This window comes from Aquarana catesbeiana, linkage group LG06 (genome assembly GCF_042186555.1).
Source record: "Aquarana catesbeiana isolate 2022-GZ linkage group LG06, ASM4218655v1, whole genome shotgun sequence".
NCBI classification, from domain to species: Eukaryota; Metazoa; Chordata; class Amphibia; order Anura; family Ranidae; genus Aquarana; species Aquarana catesbeiana.
In genome coordinates, this window is record NC_133329.1 from 147,929,839 (window position 1) to 147,953,403 (window position 23,565).

General features: G+C 45.2%; 1 protein-coding gene across 1 annotated transcript in view; it reads right to left on the reverse strand.

Annotated features, from left to right (window-relative positions):
- Positions 1–23,565, reverse strand: part of OTOA (otoancorin) — a 176,114-nt gene that overhangs the window by 15,331 nt on the left and 137,218 nt on the right. Inside the window, exons 18-21 of the mRNA XM_073635201.1 lie at positions 19,664–19,784; positions 17,132–17,325; positions 13,309–13,464; positions 184–326 (exon numbers count right to left, since the gene is read on the reverse strand). Of these exons, the coding sequence (XP_073491302.1) occupies positions 184–326; positions 13,309–13,464; positions 17,132–17,325; positions 19,664–19,784 (614 nt within the window). The remainder of the gene's footprint in view (positions 1–183; positions 327–13,308; positions 13,465–17,131; positions 17,326–19,663; positions 19,785–23,565) is intronic.

Genomic DNA, 23,565 nt, shown 5'->3' on the forward strand with positions numbered 1-23,565 from the left:
GATTCCAAGCATTCTCCTGGAACGGATTATGCTCGTAAGCCAAGGTTCTACTGTACTATGTATGGACTAATAGCATTTTATATAAATGATGAGTCACAATTTTCTTGCAAATTGCCAAGTTTAAACATGCAGTAGCTGCTCTTTAACCATTAATCAATAAATCATTTCTGTAAGAAAACATACCGAAATTCTGTAGGCTTGATCTGAACTATCTGCTCAGGTTCAGCAGCACACAAGCTGCCTCCTAATCCTGCCAGTTCAAAGCTCTTCAAGTCTCTTAGTGATTTTCCCGAATCATTCAAGAACCCATGTAGTATGGCCTTTGCCTGCAAAGATAATAACCTTCATTTTTTAACATTATAATTATTAATTAATTTTTTACCTTAATTTACGTTATTTAGAAAATGAATATGTATTCTACAGAAAACAGAATCAAGTTATCTAAGACTGAGGAAAAAAGAAAGACCTTTTGTTGTATCTTATAGGATGATAATATGTGAAAGTATCTAAAGTGGGGGAAGATGGTAGTTGCGCTGTGATGAAGGGGTTGGGGGGAGGGAAGCTACAAAGATGACTAAAGTGGCAAAGTGAACTAAAAAAGCAGAAACGGGCCAATGCATGAATAGATCCTACATGCTAAAAGAACATGGTGGGGATGCAGTGCAGTGCAACGTAGCTGATCAACATGACGTGTTGCGGGCAGACAAAACCTAATATATAAAGCCCCATTAGCAAAAACGTGCCAAATCCTGGTGAACTACAAGTGACAAATCCCTAGGACAAACATGAATATTAGTTCTATCACCCAGTCCAAAAAACAAAAACACGTGATGAGAAACACAAAACAAGTCCAATCGTGAAGGGAGGGGGGGTCTTCAGTGAGGACACCTCCGTGTTTGCAAGCCGCTTACCTTACAGCTGTAAGGTGTACAGCCTGTGTTGCAAATGACCCGCAGGTGTAGACGTTCCGTGTATACAGGCAGTGACAATGATGAATATGCCAAGCAAAATATAAAAAATAAAAAGTATACAGCATGTAAAATAACTCTGCAACGACCACAGTGGAGGAGGGGCAAGACACACACAGGGGGAGGTTGCACTCACTTTCATGAAGTGAGTGTGGGCATCAATCCACGAGTGCCGAGCTCGTATGCCTCCAGAAGAAGTCACGTGATGTGACGATATGCATTAGGATTGGAGCACGGGACGCTGCCACAGACAAACAACAGGAGACAAGCTCGGCGCTCGTAGTTACTACACACTGCAGCATTGTTTTAAATGTAAGTTGATTGGACTTGTTTTATTAAATAAATATACCTTTTATATGGGATCACGCTATGTGCGTCTCTTTCCCCCTCACACTGTACATCACTACTCTACCTGACGAACACTGAGGAGAGAGGCACGGGAACATATTCCAGTTTCCAGGCACGGGGACAGATTCCAGATTGGTGACACTCCTGGAGGCATACGAGCTCGGCACTCGTGGATTGATGCCCACACTCACTTCATGAAAGTGAGTGCAACCTCCCCCTGTGTGTGTCTTGCCCCCCCTCCACTGTGGTCCCCTCTCAATGTGAAAGTATCTGCTGCTGAACATTAATGTGCTTCACTAAAAAATAGTTGTAAAGCCTCAAGATTTTTCATCTTAATGTATTCTATGCATTAAGGTGAAAAACCTTCTTTGCTGCAGCTCCCCCCCAAGCCTCCCATTTTTCTTACCTGAGCCCAATCCGATCCAGCGATGTGCACAGGTTCAGCGGCTTAAGCCACTGTCTCTCTCCTTATTGGACAGATTCATAGCAGCAGGAGCCATTGGCTCCCCCTGCTTTCAATCAAATCCAGTGACACAAGAGCGTGGGGGGGCTGGGCCGAGTCCCACTGTCTATGTTAATTGGACGCAGCAGCAGGCCTCGGGATGGGATTGGGGCTGCTCTGTGCAAAACGATTACACAGAGCAGGTAAGTATAGGCATGTTTGTTATTTTTATAGAAAAAAAAACACAAGAATTTACAACCACTTTAAAGCCGGTTCACACTAGGAATTGCACAGAAACCTGCTGCGCATTCTTGTGCGATTCACATGCTGTGTAGTGCGGTGCAATATGAGCACATTCATTTTGAATGGGCTGATTTGCACTGGACCGTACCAAAAGTAGTGCATGTACTGCAACCAGATCACATTGTACTTCTGTACCATGCGATCCGCTGCAGGTAAATGCAATGCATTTGCGACTTGCATTTGGGTTGTTGTTAACTTAACATTGACACCTGCTGCAGATCGCAACTGCAGTGATGCTGGAAAAGGGTTTACCGCCCTGCATTCCAGGGTTTAACCAGCACATAAAGCAGCATTAAACCCATAATCAAAAATGTACTAAATTGCAGCTTATCATTTGTTAGATGTGGTGGCTGCGTTAGTTTTCTTTTTCAAGGCTTTATTCCTTCTGTTTTCATCTGGTGATCTGGCCAGTAACATACCTCCTGTATTAGAGTGTCCCCACTCTGTATGATGGAGCACAGGGGCACCTTTGGACAGCAGCATTGTCAGTCTGGGGGGAAGGGAGTGTTAGATGCACTAGCAGATTTAAACCTGGTACACAATTGAATGGAAAAAAACGGACAGCTCCGGTTGGACCGCTGTACTAACAGTCCGATGTTAGTACAGCAATCTCCCCCACTGAGCAGTTGTATTCTGACAGGGGGACAGCGCCCTCGCCAGAACACTCCGGTCAGCGCTCTCAGCCAATGGCTTTCTTACCAGAAGAAAATAAAGGAAAGAAAGCCTATAAAAGAAAACGAATGCAACCACTGCATCTAAGAATTGATGAGCTGCAATTTAATAAATGTTTGCTTTTGGGTTTAATACTGCTTTAATAAAGCCAATGCATTTCTGTTATTTGCTTCCTTTTGATCTGTTAAATGTACTACTGAAAGTGTTTTGTTCTGTTTGTTGAGCCTGTCAGAAATCTTGGGAGTTGATAAACTCTAGTTCTCACCGCTTTTGCTGCACTATTAGCATTGTTCCCAGCTCAGTTCTATTAACTATAAAACACTGCCCCATAAGTCATGGATATGATGAGAAGTTGCTCTTCCATAGATGCAATACATGCACGGGTGTAAAACTGATGGCCCCATGAGGCATTGCAAGGGTGACAGTTACAAGCATGACTCCCAGAAGCAGAGGCATGATGGGACTTGTAGTTCCGCAATAGTTGGATGGCCACCAATTTGACATGCCTGTAATGTTGTCACCCTAAGACAAGAAGTGTGCTACTGGCAGGATCATCAGGTGAAAAATTACAGAAAATAAGCCTGGAAAAGAAAAGGAATGCAGCTACCACATCTACGGACTAGTAAGTTGCTAAATTTGTTTTGTTCTTGTGTTTAGAGACTCTTTACGGGGGAAGTTTAATTTATTTTTAGTAAGCACGTGGGTTGCAATTTTATTTGTTTGCTTTAGTATAATGTTTGAGCAGACCTTTATGTTTTTTTACATCCTTGCGTTCCCATATCTGTGTTATTGTAATAAGTATAGAGATTTGAAGTTAAGTACTAGAGGAAAAGTGGATTAGCCATGAGTCATGCTTCCTTGCTACATAAAGGAAATGTAGAGGGTTTAAATCTTTTTTTAGTTATTATGGTTAGGATTAAATAAAAATAAAATTAATAAATATATCTTTTTTAGTCGGTCACGCATAAAATATTGCATATGAATAGTTTAAATTTTTATATGCAGTCAGTAGGTAAAGCTCTCAGTTCCTTTTTATATTTTGCAGATAATCCTTAACTTTTGTTGTAAGAAAACTGAAAATTTCCTATCAAATACTTACCGTAATTTTCCTTTCCTGATGGACTCCATGGCAGCCTACGTATGGGTTAATCCCGCCTCTCATATCTCATAGGACCCCACTCCCATATATCTTTGCTTCCTGTCAGAGACCATGTTCCGTAACTTAGCCTACTCCAGCAAATGGGAGGGAACTCCTGCTGCCATGGAGTCCATCAGGAAAGGAAAATTACGGTAAGTATTTGATAGGAAATTTTCAGTTTTCCTGACAGACTCCATGGTAGCCTATGTATGGGAAATAACTAGCCATACACACCCGGGTGGGCAATTGCTGGTCAAAGAAAAAAGGTTTAATTGGCACCACCAACAGACAAAATATGTAAACCAAAATTAACCGAAGACAAGGAGGCCGGTTCTACGCAGTAGTACATCATGAACGTGTTAATTGACGACCATGAGGCCGCTTTGCAAATTACTTCCGGGGCGACATGTCAGGAGGCTGCCCATGATGTAGAAATGCTCCTGGTAGAATGAGCGGTCACTGCCTCCGGAGGAGCCAAACCCTTAGACTTATAAGCCCACTGAATGGCCTAAACAATCCACGTTGCGATGGTTCTAGAACAGGGGTCTCAAACTGGCGGCCCTCCAGCTGTTGCGGAACTACAAGTCCCATGAGGCATTGCAAGGCTGACAGTTACAAGCATGACTCCCTCAGGCAGAGGCATGATGGGACTTGTAGTTCCGCAACAGCTGGAGGGCCACCAGTTTGAGACCCCTGTTCTAGAAGAAGTACACAATCCTTTGTTTTTTCTATTGAAGAGAACGAACAGATGTTCAGACTGGCGAAAAGAAGCTGTGGCTTCTAAATATTGTTTCAAAACTTCTCCAACATCTAGAGGGTGAATACTAGAGTCCTCAGTAGACCTGAAGAACGTAGGAAGAACAATCTCCTGATTCTGGTGGAAGACAGATGTTACTTTGGGATTTGATCCTAACATATGAATCAAGATCACTCGATCAGGAAAGAAAGTTAGGAATGGTTCCTTGAATCCTAAAGAACCAATTTTGGAGACCCTCTTAGCCGATGTTATGGCCACTAGAAAGGCAACTTTGAGAGAAAGTTCTTTAATAGATAACTGATACATATGTTGTATTTCTCTTCCTGAGAAGAAATCCAGGACAAGAGGAAGGTCCCACTTGGAAATTTCGGCTTTCTTTGAGGTCTGAGCCTCATTGCTCCTCTGAAAAACTGCCTAGTAAGAGGGTGTCTGGCCCAGGATACACATATGAAGGCAGAAATTGCATAAACCTGAACCCGTAAAGAACTGACTGATAAGGACAGATCCAGGCCTGTTTGTAGAAAGCCAAGGATATCCTGTATCTTTGGATCATTACGGGAAACATAATCTGCAAATTTTGACCAAATCCTTTGGTAAACTCTGTTGGTACTTGCTCTTCTGGTGTTCAGCAATGTAGCGATAGCCCTACTTGGACATCTCAGGGCTTCCAGCCTTCCCCTCTCAAAAACCAAGCCATCAGGTGCAGATGGGTTGGGCATGGGTGAAGAGTTGTTCCCTGCAACAGGAGATCTGGTCTGGAAGGGAGAGGAACTGGATCCCGGACGATGAGCTGCATCAGCAGAGGAAACCGTGGTCTGTTGGGCCAATACGGGTCAATTGCCACTACTTCGGCTTCTTCCCAGAGCATAGGCCCTGTTGAATCTCCACTGGTCCGTCAGAGCATCCACTCCGAAGGCCTGAGGACAACGACATCTCGTGTAATACCTCTTCAGTTTGAAGTTGCATGGGGAGGCAAACAGGTCTACCTCTGGCATGATTCCCAGAGACAGGACCCAGTTGAAGACCTTGGTGTGGAGAGACCATTAGCTGTTGTCCAGGGAAACCCTTGAAATAAAGTTCTGCTTTCCGGGGAGATAAACAGCTGTCAGATTTGCCAAGTTCGCCTGGGCCCAGGACATGATCGTGTCTACTTCCCTCAGTAAGGAGAGACAGTGGGTACCTCCCTGTCTCTTGATATATGATACTTCTGTTGTATCAGGAGAACTGAGGCTCCCGATGTCAAGTGGAGAAATGCTTGTAGAGCACAGAAGGTTGCTCGGAGCTCCAGAACATTCGACACTACCCTTCGGGATGGGAAATCCCATTTGCCTTGAGCTACCTCCATCAGACAGAGAGCACTCCAGCCTCTGTTGCTGGCATCAGTTGTCACCGTGATCCAGGAGACGGGTGCTATGGAATGGCAATTGAGGAGATTTTTCCGCTGCAGCCACCAGGGAAGACTCTCCCGCATGAAAGAATCAAAAAAGGGGGAAGGTACCATCCAATAATGTCACAAAAGTTGCCGCCATCCCTAACATACGGAGAAAGGAAAATGACCCCTCAAAAAATGGTGGGACTTTGAAGGCAACGGAGTAAGAATAAAAAACAATTTTATTAACACAGATATACAAAAATATACATATCGAAAAAAAATTTTTCAAATACAGTCATGTGGATCAGTTTAACAGTAAAAACAAGATTATGCTGGTAAGCGAACCAAATGTGTGTTCATGTAGTCTTCTACCTGAGCCTACGCGGTTCGGGACTACAGGAGTCCCTTCATCAGGGGCAAATGGTAAGCAGACTTTACACTAGTAAAACATGAAATATCGTAATTAGATACAGTTGCATTGAACATGTTTACTGCATTTAACATCATTCTAGGAAAAAAAAAAAAAAAAAACACATACCCAAGCATGACCAGGACGAGAGGCCGACCTTCGGAGCAATTCTCGGGGGCAAATACACACAGGACGCCAGGAAACCAAAATTAGGAAACAGGCGTATCTCTGGCCCCGCCTTCTCCACACTGGTCCCAGTGTACCACCCCAGAGGGGGACAACGCTACCCCAGGAAGTCCCAGCGAGCGAAAGATCAGAGGGGGGGAAGAAAAAATTAAATATCTGAAAATACAAGGAAAGAAAAGGCCTTATGTGCTGAAATACTAAGAAGGGCTTATAGAGTAGTTAAGTATACATATGCTAAAAACGCATAAACAATGTACGTCAAAGCGGCAAACACCCATGTGCTGGGGATGCGTAAACACCGCACAACATGCGGGTATGCATCAAGGCCAGGGGGGAGAAAATGGTCTAAACATTCATGACTTACATTCATGACTGCCCCCCGCATGAAAGGGGCTATCTGGACAAAATGGTCTTGAGACCCCGGATCCCACTATTGGAGGAAACCCTTCTGAAAGGGCTGCATCCTCCATTGTGCCCATTTCACCATGGGGGGCTGTGGCCACCATGGTGCCGATTATCTTGAGACACTGTGAGACTCTGAGAAGAGATGATGACATTCTGTCCCGGATCTACGGAATTTTCTCCAGAGGCAAGGAGATGGTGCTCTTCAGCGTGTTGAATTGAGCCCCGAGGAAAATTAGAGACTGTGTTGGCTCTAGATGGCTCTTTTCCCTGTTTAACAGCCAACCGAACTCGGTCAGAGTGGAGATGACCTGAGATTGATGTATTAACAGCTGCTCCCTGTCTTGGGAAAGTAAAAGTAGATCGTCCAGATAGTGATGCAACCGGATACCTCTGACCCTGATTAGTGCCACGACAGCCAGTAAGAGCTTCGAAAATAACCGAGGTGATGTTGTAAGCCCGAACGGGAGACATGTAAATTGAAGATAGATTTGGTCCACTGCAAACCGAAGATACTTCTGAAACTCCCTCCCTATCGGGACATGGAAATAGGCATCTTTCAGGTCTATGAACACAAGCCAGTCGCCTGGTTGTATTGCCTGACGTATTGTTAGCAGTGTTTCTATCTTGAATTTCTCCTTCTTGATGAAGGAATTCAGGTGGGTCAAATCTATGACTGGCCTCCAGGAGCCATTCTTTTTGAGGACCATGAAAAGGGGGGAGTAAACCCCTTGAAATTTTTCCTCGGTTGGTACTGGAATGGCAGCACCTTGAGCCACCAGAGAGTCTGTATATGATAGAAGAACTTGTTTATACCCTTCCAAGTGAGGTAGGACTGTGGGTACAAACCGGTGTGTAGGTGGACTGCTGAATACCCAAGTATGACCTGAGGAGACCGTTTTGACGGTCCAGTAATCCCTGATCGAGACTGCCCAGACGTGCTGAAAAAGGAGTAAATGGGCCCCAACCTGCTCCGCCTAAACAGGTCCTGTATCAAAAGGACTTGGAAGCTTTACATCCCCCAGAAGAGGCTGTCTTTGAGGATTTCTGTCCGGAAGGTTGATTTCTCTTCCAGTTCTTCCTGAACTTGCGGCCAGGTCTGTAGCAGCAGGCATCTCTAGCACACTCCGGATCTTGTCTGGGTCGAGCTCTTCTCTGACCCAAGAGGCGATGGTCCTGGGGTAAGAACCCTGATTTACCCCCCCGTGGCATGGGTAACGGCAGAGTCAAGCTTATTCCCAAAGAGGGAGGAGCCCTCAAAGGGAATTCTACACCATGCCTGCTTAGAGGCAGGATCCGCTACCCACGGGCACAGCCACAAGGCGCGCTTATTTGTGACCGAAGAGAGCATGACACGTGTCACTAGGCGAATAATATCAAGGGATGCTTCCCCCAGAAAGACTGACGCCAGCTTCAGCTTCCTAAAGTTGCATCCACATCATCCGTCCAGACCTCCATAGCTTTGGACAAGGCTGCAAGAGCCAGGGATGGTTTACAAGCCATACCTGCCGTAATATTAATGCGTTTGACATCAGTGTTGATCTTCCTCTCTAAGCCATCCTTGAAAGAAACGGTATCTTCCAGAGGGAGTGTGACATGTCTCACCAACCTCATTAGAGCTGCATCAATGAGAGGAGCCGACTCTAGATGCTTTACCTCCTCATTCTTGAATGGGTACATTTTTGCTGTTTTGGAAATTAGCGAGTTTGTTCTCTCAACTTTACCCAATTCATCTGAAATAATTTCACCAAGTTCACCCAGGAAGGGGAAGTTTGGGTATTCTTTCTTGAGATGCTTAAAGTATAACCTCTGTTTAGAGGGTGCTTCTACTGGCTCTTCCCATCTCAATGCGTTTTTAGCCACTTTGACCAACTGTGGAACCAGGAAAAAATCAAAACCTGCGCCAGGGTCATCCACCTCTGCCTCCCTGTCCAAGAATCCACTTAAAGAGAGACTATGTCGAGAGGGACCCGGAGTCCCAGGGTCGACCCCACCAGGAACTAGTGGTGGAGCAACAGGAGGGTTGGTTGTACAGTCGGAATCCGTTCTGTTCAGAGATTCCTGAACAACTTTTCTGACCAGAGCTTCCACTTGTTTGTCTCCAGCTCCTCTTTCCTTTACAGCTCGAGAATAGCATAACTCACAGAGGGATTTACCCTCTGGGACCTGAGCTCTACATCCCCAGCAAGCTCTCCTTTCAGAGCGGCTGGAATGGCGGTGAGAATGACGCCCAGACTTGGATTTGGGTTCTTCACTATGATGTCTAGAAGATGATCTAGGGCGTCTAGAACTTAACGTTGAATGGCGATATTGTGATCTAGAAATGTCATTATCTTCACGTGCCGAAAGCCGGTGTTCAGACCTACAAGGGCTGAGGGGAAAAAAGAGTTAACGTGCTCCTAAATAATAAACCCAAACAAACAGGCAGAGGGAAAAATAATTCCATCCTACCTGCAGCGTAAGTGTTGGCCACTGGGGGGCGGTGACACATCCATGGCAGAGGCTCAAAAAAAAAAAAAACTGAAAGTAATCAACAAGGCATATAAGAAGAGCAAATGACTTAACGGTAAGTTATAACCATAGTCAGGCAGTGCAGCATAGCCTCTTACCTTAAGCACCAAAGATATGTGTTTGGGGAAGCAGCTGCATCCCAAAGAATAGCTGAATCTGACAGCTATTTGAACCTGCTGCCCTGAGATGATGTCATTGTGCACCCAGCGCACCTGCGCTGTGCCTGACGCCACCCCATGGCGCCACCATCTTGCTCGGACTGCTCACATGCAACCAAGCCTCGACCTTAATCGCAGCTCGCGCACGCGCAGATGGCCTGAGAAGTGGCGAGCTGGAACGCAGATGCATCCCAGCCGCCATGGCCAGAGAAACGGAGCTAGAAAAAAACAGACAAAAAACAAACAAACACAGCTGCCATGTAAGCAATATAATCTCTATATACATTACCACCACGGCACCAATTCGATCTGGCCTGGGACTGGGAGCCATGCTGCTCATACTGCACGACCAGGGCATTTCAAGAAGGGGCCTCCCGCTAATAGCTGGGACGTTTGGCCATGTTGCCGCTTGCCTGCCAATGGTTGGCTATTTAGATCTTCAAGACATCGCATTAACCGCCCATGTCCACCCTGCTAATAGCTGAGATAGTTGGACTCCAGAACGAACACCGCCTAAACCACATTTTCACGTGCAAACCACCAGGACTGGACCAAAAACTTTGTAAGGTAAGACTACCTTGGTCCTAGGAGGAGGACAAAAAAGGAACACGGTCTCTGACTAGAAGCAAAGATTTATGGGAGTGGGGTCCTATGAGTTATGAGAGGCGGGATTAACCCATACGTAGGCTACCATGGAGTCTGTCAGGAAACCTATTTAAAAGGTGAAGCTAGATTTTAAATGATTTAGTCAGAGCAGTGACTCTCCCTTCTACTGTGATCTCTCATATAAAACCTAGAGTGAGATTTACTAAGACGGAGAGTGCAAAATCTGGTGCAGCTCTGCACAGAGAACAATCAGCTTCCAGGTTTCCCCTGCTCGGCGACGGTGGCCTCCCGTTCTCCTGCTCTCCATGGGTTATCACGGCGGTGGCGGCTTCCATTTCCTCCCTCCTCCTCGCGGCCAATCAGGAGTCTTCTCTTTTCAGCCAATTGGGAGTCTTCTCTTTTTGGCCAATCGGAAAACGGGTCTCACACACACTTCTGATTGCCCGGATTGAGGATCAGTGTTACAACAATATTCATTTGTTGTTGTAACATACCTGAGTGGGTTCTGGTTGCATTCTCTGCGACCCGAGCTCACCCTATTTTGAAGCCTATTAGAGCCTCCGGGGTGACATTAATTCTTAATGGCACCCCTACGAATTGGAAATAGCAGCACGTTTTCAGGTGCGTGAAACCGCATGATGTTAAAGCATCATGCATATCCATGCCACCGCAATTTTAAAAAAGGTTGGGGGACCTTCTCCCTGCGGGAAACTCAGGTACAGCAGCCCATTCAAATGAATGGGCTGCTGCCTCCACGCACACGTGGCACGCACCAACCACATCAGTGTGAACCTAGGCTAAATGACAAAGCTTAGCCCCCTTTCACACTTATACGACTTGCCCCACGATTTTGGACTGCAAAATCGCATGACAAGTCATTCTCCATGATTATGAATGACTACCATTCATATTGGCACGACTTTAAGTCGTGCCGACTTCAAAGTAGTTCCTGCACTATTTTGTTTCTGAAGTCGGATCAAAGTCGGATTCTGTATTAACTGATCCGACTTTGGCATGCGACTTGTGCATAAAGAGGAACTCCACGCCAATTTTTTTAAAGAAAAAACCAGCATGGGTTCCCCCTTCATGAGCATACCGGGCCCTTCGGTCTTGTATGGATTTTAAGCAGAAACCCACGCCGAAAATGTGGCTTGGGGTCCCCCCCAAAATCCATACCAGACCCTTATCCGAGCACAAGACTGGCTGGTCAGGAAAGGGGGTGGGGACGAGCGAGTGCCCCCCCCCTCCTGAGCCATACCAGGCCACATGCCCTCAACATGGGGGGTGGGTGCTTTGGGGCAGGGGGACGCATTGCCCGGTCTTCTCCGTCGTCTTCCTCCCTCTTCTCTTCTTCCAATGTTGACTTGACACTCTCTCCCGCTGTAATGCCGTGTGCGCGGTGCGCAACGATTTATATAGGCATGGGATGTGGTCACCGGGTGATGTCACCCGGTGACCCCACCCCTTTATGACATCAGAGTCCCATCTTGCCCCGGGCATGTGAAGTCATAAAGAGGCGGGGTCACTGGTGACATCACCCAGTGACCACTTCCCATGCCTATATAAATCGTTGCGCACTGTGCACGCGGCATTACAGTGGGAGAGAGCGTCGTGTTAACATCGGAAGAAGAGAAGAGGGAGGAAGACGACGGAGAAGACTGGGCCAACGCTAGTAAAAGAGCTGGAAGAAGCTGTCGGAGGAGCCCGGCAGAAGGCATCGGAGAGTGGGAGAAGAATCAGAGAGCGGGAGAAGACAACGGAGAGCAAGAGAAGAGAGCAGAGAAGTCAGAAGAGACCCCCGAAGTTGGAAGAAGACCCCTGGAGCTGCCTAATAAATTACTTTAAAAACCTGTCTAGTGTGTTTTTTTTATTGACACTTTTTCCCCCCCAGGTGAATGGGTAGGGGTACGATGTACCCCATACTCATTCACATAGAGTGGGGGGCCAGGATCTGGGGGCCCACTTATTAAAGGGGGCTCCCAGATTCCGATAAGCCTCCCACACGCAGACCCCGAAACCAACGGCCAGGGTTGTCGGAAAGGGGCCCTTGTCCTCATCAACATGGGGGCAAGGTGCTTGGGGTGGGGGGCTGCAGGGCGTCCCCCTGCCCCAAAGCACCTACCCCCCATGTTGAGGGCATGCGGCCTGGTACGGTTCAGGAGGGGGGGGTGCTCGCTCATCCCCACCCCCTTTCCTGACCGGCCAGGCTGGTGCTCAGATAAGGGTCTGGTATGGATCTTGGGGGGGACCCCACGCCGTTTTTTCAGCATGGGGGTTCCCCTTAAAATTCATACCAGACCAAGGGCCCAGTATGCTCATGAAGGGGGAACTCATGCCTTTAAAAAAAAAAAAATTGGTGTGGAGTTTCCCCTAATTATTTGTTAATCAAAGTCGCATCCCTGCTCATTGAAGTCATACTTCAAGTCGTGGGGCAAAGTCGGATCCACAGTCGTATGACTGTCTTGTGGAAATCATGGCAAAATCACGCGACTTTGGAGTAGCACAAGTGTGAAAGGGACCTTAAAGTGGTTGTAAGCCCTTACAGACCACTTTGACCTACAGGTAAGCCTAGATTAAGGCTTACCTGTAGGTCCAAGAAATATCTCCTAAACCTACACGGTTTAGGAGATATTTGCAAAAAGACAGGCACCGCTGTCTACGGCGCATGCGCGGGAGTGACGTCATCGCTACGATACCCAGAAAGAAGATGGACGCTCTGTAGCAGAGGGGACATCGGTGACATCGTAGGCTCCTGTGTCAGAAAAGTGACACATAATGGGCTACTATTCGATGCATAGTAGCCCATTATGCTTTACCTTTGCAGGGAAACAAAGAGGAAGTAAACCCATCAGGGTTTACTTCCTCTTTAATTGAACAAACTGAAGTTAGAAGCTGATTGGCTACCATGCACAGCTGCTCCAGTTTTACTAAATCTCCCCCAAGAGTGCTCTTAGAATCCTTTTCATAGGAGTACCCTGTAAAAAAATGCTTATTTGTTAGAACAAAAAATATTGTATACTGTATATAAATACTCACTTGCGCCGCAGTCCATTTACTTTGCTGGGTCAGTGCAGAAATAGTGTCAATGGAACCTAAATCCAGCTGGTCTATTTCACTGAAATTTAGAGCTGTGACAATGCGTCCCAGGGCAGTGACATGATAGCTCTTCCATTCTGAAAGTGGACCCCAGAGCTGTATGGAAATAACTATGCATTAATATTTAAGGAGAAACTATTAGCAAAATAAAAAATGGCATGTATGCTACAGTCTGTCATCAGAATTAACACAGTAGTGCCCCATAACATAGGTTTTTATTCTGGTTATCCTGCCTGTAGATCTGTTGATATTCCCCCTACTGTACTGGGGGTGACAATGCAGTTTGTTCTGGAGAGAAATCACACAGTAGCATTATCACCCTGGGGAAAGGATAGTCTTAGATGGACGTTAAGCTTTTTAAAATGGAATTAGGTAAGCAACAAACTGATTAAAGGGGCTGTAAACCCTTGTGTTTTTTCACCTTAACCGCTTCCCGACTAGCCGCCGCAGTTATACTGTGGCAAGCTAGCTCCCCTGCTCGGCCACGAGTGATCGTGAGCAGGAGACACAGAACAGGGACGAGTGTTTGTAAACACACACTTCCCTGTTCTGAGAAGAGTGACAGATCATGTGTTCCTTTTATCTAGGAAACACAATCCGTCACTTCCTCTAGTCAGTCCCCTCCCCCTTCAGTTAGAATCACCTCCCAGGGAACACAGTTAACCCCTCGATCGCCCCCTAGTGTTAACCTCTTCACTGCCAGTGACATTTTTACAGTAATCAATGCATTTGCATAGCATTGATCGCTGTATTAATGCCAATGGTCCCAAAAATGTGTCAAAATTGTCCGATGTGTCCGCCATAATCTCGCAGTCACGATAAAAATCGCAAATCGCCGCCATTACTAGTAAAAAAAAATAAATAATAAAAATGCTATAAATCTATCCCCTGTTTTGTAGATGCTATAACTTTTGCGCAAACCAATCAATATACGCTTATTGCGATTTTTTTTATCAAAAATATGTAGAGGAATACATATCGACCTAAACTGAGGAAAAAAAACGTTTTTTTAATATATTTTTGGGGGATATTTATTATAGCAAAAAATAAAAAATAATGCGTTTTTTTCAAAATTGTCGCTATTCTTTTGTTTATAGCGCAAAAAATAAAAACCGCAGAGGTGATCAAATACCACCAAAAGAAAGCTCTATTTGTGGGACAAAAAGGATGTCAATTGTGTTTGGGTACAACGTTGCACGACTGCGCAATTGTCAGTTAAATCAACGCAGTGCCGAATCGCAAAAAGTGCTCTGGTCAGGAAGAGGGTAAATCCTTCCGGGGCTGAAGTGGTTAATGCATCCTATGCATAAAGGTGAAAAAACACCTGGCAATGACCGGCCCCCCAGCCCCCCGTTTTATTTACCTGAGCCCTGGAACCTCATCCGATGGGGACACGCTCTTCCTCTGCCCGGGGTTCTTGGCTCTTGATTGGATAGATTAATAGCAGCGCAGCGATTGGCTCCTGCTGCTGTCAATCAAATCCAATGACGTGGGCGCCGGGGGGGCAGGGCCGAGTCATACATTCGGCGGCTATGGACGCCGAATGATGGACTCGGGAGCACTTCTCCTAGGGGGTTATCCGATGTGGGGAGGAGCTGCGAGAGCCGCCGAGGGACCCCAGAAGTTGATGATCAGGGCCACTCTGTGCAAAACGAGCTGTACAGTGGAGGTAAGTATGACATGTTTTTTTTTTTTAAATAAACAAAGCTTTACAATCACTTTAAAGCCCAACTCCAGCTAACGTCTACAAGAACAGTTTTACTATAAAAAAACGTAAGCCATCTAAATAAAAGCTGACTATCACAAGCACTCATACCAGTGACATATGGTTTGTCCCATGCATTTTAAATGTCATTTTTGTTGAACAGTTTGTCCTGTCACAGGAAGTTACTATAATTTTTTAATTAGCCCATTATTCATCTTTATTAGTGTAGCACCCTCACAGTTGCTAGTGTAGTGTAATTTAGTTTGGCTCCCCTGTAAGCAAAGGAGCATGTGTTAAATGTGTTTAGGAGACTAGGCAGTGCTTCACAGGCTCTGTTACCTCCAACTGTCTTCTGGAACTCACTGAAAATTCCCAGAACATAGTGGGGAAGGGAGACAGAGGCTGCAGCCTAAATATTCATGAAGCGTCCACCAATCCCTGGGGAGGATGGGCCTAGAAGATGGGGAAGCAGCTCATAAATATTCTGAAGCCTGGCAGTCTGGGAGCAAATTCCAGGGTCCAGCTGTCTGGAGGTGACCTCGGTGCTGGGGGCATTGCCTCTCTGGGGCAGAAGAGAAAGAGCAGGCGCAGAGGAGAGAGAGAGAGAGGAAGCAAGCTCCAGGACATCACTCTGCTACAGATTTAGCCTGGCCTAGCTGCAGACTTCAAGCCAAGCCAGAAGCAGCCTGTTCAGTAAAAAGCCAGCACAGCAGCGTTCTGGATTCTGAGAGCTACTAAACCACTTCAGGACTGCCCACTGCACTTATACTGAGGCAGGGCAGCCCCGCTTCACCAAATCATGTAGATGTACGTGATTTGGCATTTCCGGGTAGGGGGAGCATGAGTGCACGCCCGCCGCCCCAGCTGTGCTGTTATTCGCTATAGCACAAGCTGATCAGTGGGAGAGAGTAAAAAACGGCACATTGCTTAGTAAAAACACCACGCTACACACAGTAAACATTGTTAGGCACACATTTAACCCCTTGATTGTCCTAGATGTTAAGCCCTTCCCAGCCAGTGTGATTAGTACAGTGACAATGCATATTATAGTGTCAGTAAAGCCTCGTACACACGATCAGATTTTCGGACGACTGAACGTCCATTTTTTGTTGCATGCTAGTCTCATGTCGAACGTGAAGAGGTTACTCACCATACGAAAATTCTCGTACAACAGAATACAATTTCAGAAATGACGTAATGCGTTGACTAGTTTTGTATGTATTCTTTTGTTTCTGAGCATGCGTAGTCTTCTGCTTATGATTTTTTCATACGAAAACCGTACTAATTAAACGAAAATCGGATGCTGAGTTCACGTACGACAAAAATGTTATAGTCTGCACATCCAGCTTTTGTCAGACAAAAAACAGAATCGGCCATCAAAAGCACCATACTAACGATCCAAAAATCGACAGATCGTTCATCGGGCGAAATTTTACTTCAGATTTTTCGTATCGTGTGCCTTTAGTGTCAGATTGCCCACCTCACTATCACAGTTTAAGTCGCTGTTCACCTCAATTAGTAGCATTAAAAAAAAATAACAAAATAAAAATTCCAATATATATAACTTTCATTCAAACCAATCAATATACACTTGTTCGTATTTTTTTTACCAAACACATGTAGCAGAAAACATTTTCGCCAAAATTTATATAGAAATTCTATTTTGTTTTTTTTTTATTGGATATGTTTTATAGCAGAAAGTTTTTTTTTTTTTTTAAAGTGGGTCTTGTTTAATTTATATTGTAAAAAATAATTTCAAAAATCCAGTGGTGATCAAATACCACCAAAAAAAACCCTATTTGTGTAAAAAAGTCCAGCAGCTCCTTCAGGAGTAGCACTACACTAGTTTTATATACAAAAAGGTAACATGAAATATACATTTCAACTGAATGATATCATACACATAACAAAATATGTTCACAGATTATAGATGTGTCTTTTTTCCTAGAGCAGTTCCTTCCCTGTTCTCTTCTCTTTTCCGTGAAGCCCAATAATTGCTATACGGCGCATGCATGTGTGTTTGTGTGTGCAGGTACATTGTATGTTCCACAAATGTACCTGTTTTGCTTTATCCTTCAGAACAGACAGCTGAGATTGATTGAAACGTCTCAAACCACAAAGGATGTTGACAGTTTTGGCAAAGGTTTCTATGCTCATGCACTGCAGCTCCTTTGGTGACCACAGGGAATTGGCTTCACCCAGTAGTGTGATGGTATCAGCAGACAGCGCTGTTGTGTCCATACACTCTGATCCTAAGACATAAAATTCTAGAATTAGTTCCTGAGTTGTTACCTTACCTTCATATTGCATGTACTAGTTGAAAAAAGCATAAGCATTTAAAGAAGAATTTTAAGTATGGCATTTTTTAGGAGATTACATTGGTCCAGAGTGGAATGTAACTATGTCTATAGCATACTTGTGGGATCCCTCTTAAAGTTGGACATCACTGTAGTAGACACCGCTATTCCAATGATCTCCACTAGCTTTTGGGTCCCTTGCCAAGCAGCTGTCCTGCTGAATCATGAACACAGGTGATTAGCGCATGACACAGGTGCCATTGAGAGAATGCTTGGAATTGAGAAAATACAAAGAATTTTCTGAATGGTGCTCATGCCAAATGGCCAACTAGAGTACTGCAGGGGAGCCGCTAAGCATAGAACCTGAAAACTAGTGGCGTCTAGTTTAGTGATTTCCAGCTTTGAGGGACATTGGCCATGTATGGTATATACACTTCATAGTTACATTGGTTCAAGCTGGATCAATATAACTATGTAAAAAATGCCATACCTGGAATTATTCTTTAGGAAAACATCATTAGAAATCTATACATTCACTATGAGAAATGGGCAGTTCTTGTTTTTCTCTCCAATATTCTAGAGTTCCTATGTAGACTTCTTTATATCCATTCTGTGATCAATTTAGGATACTCATATTCATTATTCGTAAAAAACTGTTGTGAGAAATTACTTAGGCCATCTTTGCTGACTTTGTTGCCTTCATGTTATGCTGCTGCACAGGTTTCAGTTCCTTCCATGTCCCTGACCTGAAGCAAGTATGCATATCAGAAAAGTCAATCTCCTGATCTGCACTCCGGATTCAGTGAGGTTGATTTACTAAAGGCTAATAGGCTGTTCACTTGGCAAGGGAATTTTCACTTAGCTTAATGCTGAATGTGGTGAAAATTCACTTTGCAAAGAATATCCATTCATGTGAAAGGAGAAAAAAAGCTGTATTTTTGCTTGTCCATGATTAGATGATAAAAGTCAGAAGAGCTTCACCTTGCTCACTAAGCTAAAAGCAAATGTCCTTGCAAGGTGAAAATTTCCTTGCGAAAATGACCACCCTACTTGCCTTTAGTAAATCAATCTCTGTGACTCAAAGTATTAAAGGCAGAAGATCATAATGACCGCCAGACAACCAACATTTTCAGAAGAAGAAGAGAGAGCAATAAAAGCTCCCATGTTTCTTTAAATCAAACATGTTATGAGGGAAATCATGTGGTTTGCATAGCTAACCTCTGGAAATACATGTTTTCTGGCAGTCATGCTGACGCATTCAGTACTATCTGAGTAACTATCGAGGTCTAACATGTGAAAATCACATATTTGTTTAACGTCAGTGACTCTGATGTGTTACTCCGTCTGTGACAACGACAAAGTATTGAAGCCGCAAGGTTAGCCACAGGTTTAAGGTTTAGCCACTGTGTTGAAGGGCAATATCAGTGCTGTGTCTGGCACTTTTCAATAGTTTTTCCTGAGCATGATGTGCTCCAAGGTCCTGATGCATACAAATGAATGGATACATTTCTTGCCTGTTTGCAAGTGCTAAAAGGATTAACATACAGAGCACATCGTTTCTCATCAGCATGAAATGCGACATGCAGATTATTTTTTGTTGTCTGGCTCACCAGAATGCTCGTCTGATAAAATTCCAGCAGTCTACACTAACAAATATGACTACACACTTTGTGCTATAACATATCCCTCTTTCCCAACTTCAGAAAGTTGGGAGATATGGCCACTAGTTAGGTTTATTTTAAATTTTCTGGCAATAATTAATTGCTTGTTAAGTGAAACATATTATCAATCTTACCAGCCTCAAACAGAATAAAACGCGGAGTAGGGCAAAATCCTTTAAATGCAGCTCACCTTAGCTTGAGGGTAATGTTAATGTAGAGGTGAAGGTATGGGAGTAGGAGTTAGTACAGGCTTTTTGGTTGGGATACAATAGTGATCGGGAAACTGTTTATTCTAGCTGTTTCAGGGTCTCCCACAGACATAAGATCATTGTCCAAACTGGCTTATGTCTATGGGTACCATCAGGACTACTGCTCAAATACATATTTACAAGTTTCCCTTCTCTCATTTCAAGGAAAATGTCAGCTTAGATCTGCCAGCCAAAATCTCAGGATAGGTCATCAGTATAACAGCTTTCTTCAGGTCTGAATAGTTCATGCCATTCAATATCTGAAAAGACATTGTTTCATTACAGACAAACAAAGGGGCTTTTGAATGCTGTCCGGGAATAGAAGAAACAGTGCTATTATGAGATCTGCAGAATGTGAATATTCTTCAAGATAAAATCTTTTACCTGCGGGCACTGAATCATTGGTACCATGTAGCCAAATGGCATTGTGTAAGGCTGATAGCATCTCATCACCCTGAGGAATTCTTGAGGCCTCTGATACCATCCGTGGTGCTAAATTCTGAAACTATTTACAAAGTCTCAAGTCAGTGATCTTATATGTGTACAAGAATCTCAAATTTGCAGCAGTTAGCAGTGAAAATGGCTTATACAGTATTGCACTGACCTACTGATGACAGTCACAGCCCAGTCACATGCATTTGATCACACCTGAAAATAAGTACATTTCAGCCTCAAAATGCCAAAGGTTTGTAAAAGTTAATTGTGTTCCTGGGATTTCTTTTTGGCAGGCTTTACTGGGTCCAACCCACTGGTTCCTTGTCTTATAAAAGGAACAGGGAGTTTGAGCCTGGGGGGGGCCTAGGAGATAACAGGGTGTTTTCATGCTGCTGTTCTACCAGAGTTCCCACTGACCAGGAGGATCACTGGGGCATGTAGTCCCAGAGATGGACTCTTTCCTCTACAGGTGTGCTGGGGCAGCCACATACCTGAGTTAGGGCCGGTTCACACTAGTGCGATGACAGACATCGCATGTGATCCGCACCGCATTGGAGATTACATGCGATATCTGTGCGATGCAATTTCAGTCATATAAACTGTATGGCTGAAATCACATCACATTCGTGCCAAAATGGTGCAGGACCCTTTTTTTGGTCCACACTGGTATTGGATTGCATGGGTGTTCACACCTATGCTATCTGATTTCTGCACCATTTCACAGGTCGCACTGTGATCTACGAACCGATCTGGGGGTGTCATTAACTTTACATTGACATCCCCAGCGGTTCGCAGATCTCAGTTTGAACCACTGTGCGATTCAGGTGCTATGCAGGAACCCGCACTGGATTCGCAGGCTTCCCACATCGCACCAGTGTGAACTGAGCCTTAGGCCCCTTTCACATGGCAAGCCCACTCGGATCCGCCTGTCCGTTTTTCAGGTGGATCTGAGCGGGCCATCCATTGACTCCTATGGGGAGACGGATGTCAGCGGCGATGCGTCCGCTGACACCCGTCTGCCATCCGATCCGCTAAAATCAGACGTATGGCGATACGTTCGACAGGTGGAGAAGGCATGGGCTCTGCATGTCCCTCTTAATGCCCAACGAGGAGGGAAGCATGGAGGACATGAAGGCCACCACACCCATCATCCTACCACCCTTACAAACTATATACAGTGCAGTTAGCAAACTTTACTGCAGATGCCTACAGGCCTATAGGTTCTCAATGCTGGAGCTTTATGAAATATTGCAGGACTGATATCTTTTATTATGTGATTTCTGTAAAAATGTACTTAAAGTGGAGCTTGCACTTCCAAGCAAGGTCTGCTTTTTTATATCCCCCTCAATGGCAAAAAAAACTTTAGTGAAACAAGGAAAAAAAACCTGCAGGAAAAAAGTTAGTAAATAGATTTACCTTACCACAAATTTCATACTGCAGAGGTTGATTTCACCTTTGGTTACTTGGGCAGTTTGGTACCTCTGTAAGCTTTAAACAGTCTGACCATTATCTAGCTCCTCATCTGCCTCTAAACTAAGGGTGCAACGGATCAAAAAACTCACAGTTCGGATCGTTCCTCGGATCAGGAGTCACGGTTCGGATCATTTTCGGATCAACAAAAAAAAAAAATCTCCCCCACTGTAATATCCACAATCTCCCTATTGGCAGAGTATTGGTGGGTATATTGGCGGGTATATTGGCAGGGTATTGGCGGGTATATTGGCAGGGTATTGGGTATATTGGCAGGTATATTGGCAGAGTATTGTCAGGGCATGGCAGAGTATTGTCAGGGCATGGCAGAGTATTGTCAGGGTATTGCAGCAGGGTATTGCAGAGTATTGTCAGGGCATTGCAGAGTTTTGGCAGGGTATTGCAACAGGGCATTGCAGAGTATTGGCAGAGCATTGCAGAGTATTGGCACTGCTGCCATCCGATCTCTCCCCTCCACCGTACAGATCAGTACACAGGGGAGCGATCACGTGCTAAACGGCCGCCGGGTGTACCAAGATGGCCGCCGCTCCGGAGCTAGGCCAAAGCCGCGGCCTTTCCTATGGCCGAGGCCACAGAGCGCTCCGCGGATCGCGGGTGTCCGGTACGGATCAACCTCCGCGGATCGGATCACGGATCGATGACGATCCGTTGCACCCCTACTCTAAACTACTATAAACTACTCAGTGTACATGTACAGATGTAAGATAACAGAGTTCAGGGGCTGCTGAAAAAAAAACGCCCAACTGCTCTTAAACATCCGTTTATCAGCAGCAGTGTACATGAGGCCTTAGGCCCCTTTTACACAGCAAGCCCACTCGGATCTGCCTCTCCGTTTTTCAGGCAGGTCCGAGGGGGCCATCCATTGACTCCTATGGGCAGACGGATGTCAACGTAGATGTGTCCGTTGACACCCGTCTCCCATCCGATCCGCTAAAATCAGACTTGGCGGATCGGATCGGCTGAGATCTGATAAAAACGGACATGCTGTCCGTCTTCGTACAATCTCTCCATAGGAACCAGCAGGGCTCTGACAGGTCCCTCCCCGCTCAGTGAGCAGAGACGGACCCTGTCATCCGCCGGCTCAGTGGAGATCAACGGAGAGTTGGTGGACTCCGCTGAGCAGATTTGCCTCGTGTAAATGAGGCCTTAGAAGCAGCTGACCATAATAGATTCAGGCGCCTTTCACACTGAGGCACTTTGCAGGCGCTAAAGTGCTAAAAATAGCGCCTGCAAAGCGCCCTGAAAGAGCCGCTCAATGCACCCCAATATGAAAGCCCTGAGGGCTTTCACACTGGAGCGGTGCGCTTGCAGGGCGGTCTAAAAATTCTTGCAAGCCGCATCTTTGGAGCGATGTAGGAGCGGTGTATTTACCGCTCCTAAAGCGCCCCTTCCCATTGAAAACAATGGGGCAGCGCTCCAAACACGCCTACAAAGCTTTAAACCTTTTTAGGCTGCTAGCGGGGGTTAAAACTGCCCTGCTAGCGGCCGAATAGTGCCGCTAAAATGATGGTAAAGCGCCGCTAATTATAGCGGTGCTTTACCGCCAGCACCTGCAACGCTTCAGTGTGAAAGTAGCCTTACTGTGGTGACAACAGTAGAATTTGCATTACCACAGCTGCTTGTAGTCCAAATCAGGGTTGCGAAAGGAATGGTGACAACGCTGGAGCTGGACTGAGCAAGCATTGTCACTGTAGGATATTAAGTGCATGTGGATAGTCTTTACTGGTAGAATCACAGTTGTTATACTTTTTGACATTACAGCAAAGCATATTTGGTTTCAGTGTTTGGGTTTAGAATCACATTTAAAATGATTTCCATATACTTTTTCATAACCTTTAAAGTAGGGCATTAGGTAAACAAATTCAAATTCATGTTCAAGGGTAAGGCAGGCCACACAGGCAATTTTCTTTCATTCAACCATGGGTCAGTGTTGATGAAGGAATCCCTCCAGCTGCGTTATGCCCTGTACACACGGTCGGACATTGATCGGACATTCCAACAACAAAATCCATGGATTTTTTCTGACAGATGTTGGCTCAAACTTGTCTTGCATACACACGGTCGCACAAAGATGTCGGAAAATGCGACCGTTCTGAACGCGGTGACGTAAAACACGTACGTCGGGACTATAGACGGGGCAGTAGCCAATAGCTTTCGTTTCTTAATTTATTCTGAGCATGCGTGGCACTTTGCGCGTCGGATTTGTGTACGTCGGAAAATTTTATAGCAAGCTCTCAAACTTTGTGTGTCAGAAATTTCTATGGAAAATGTGTGATGGAGCCTACACACGGTCGGAATTTCCGACAACAAGGTCCTATCACACATTTTCCATTGGAAAATCCTATCACACACTTAACCCC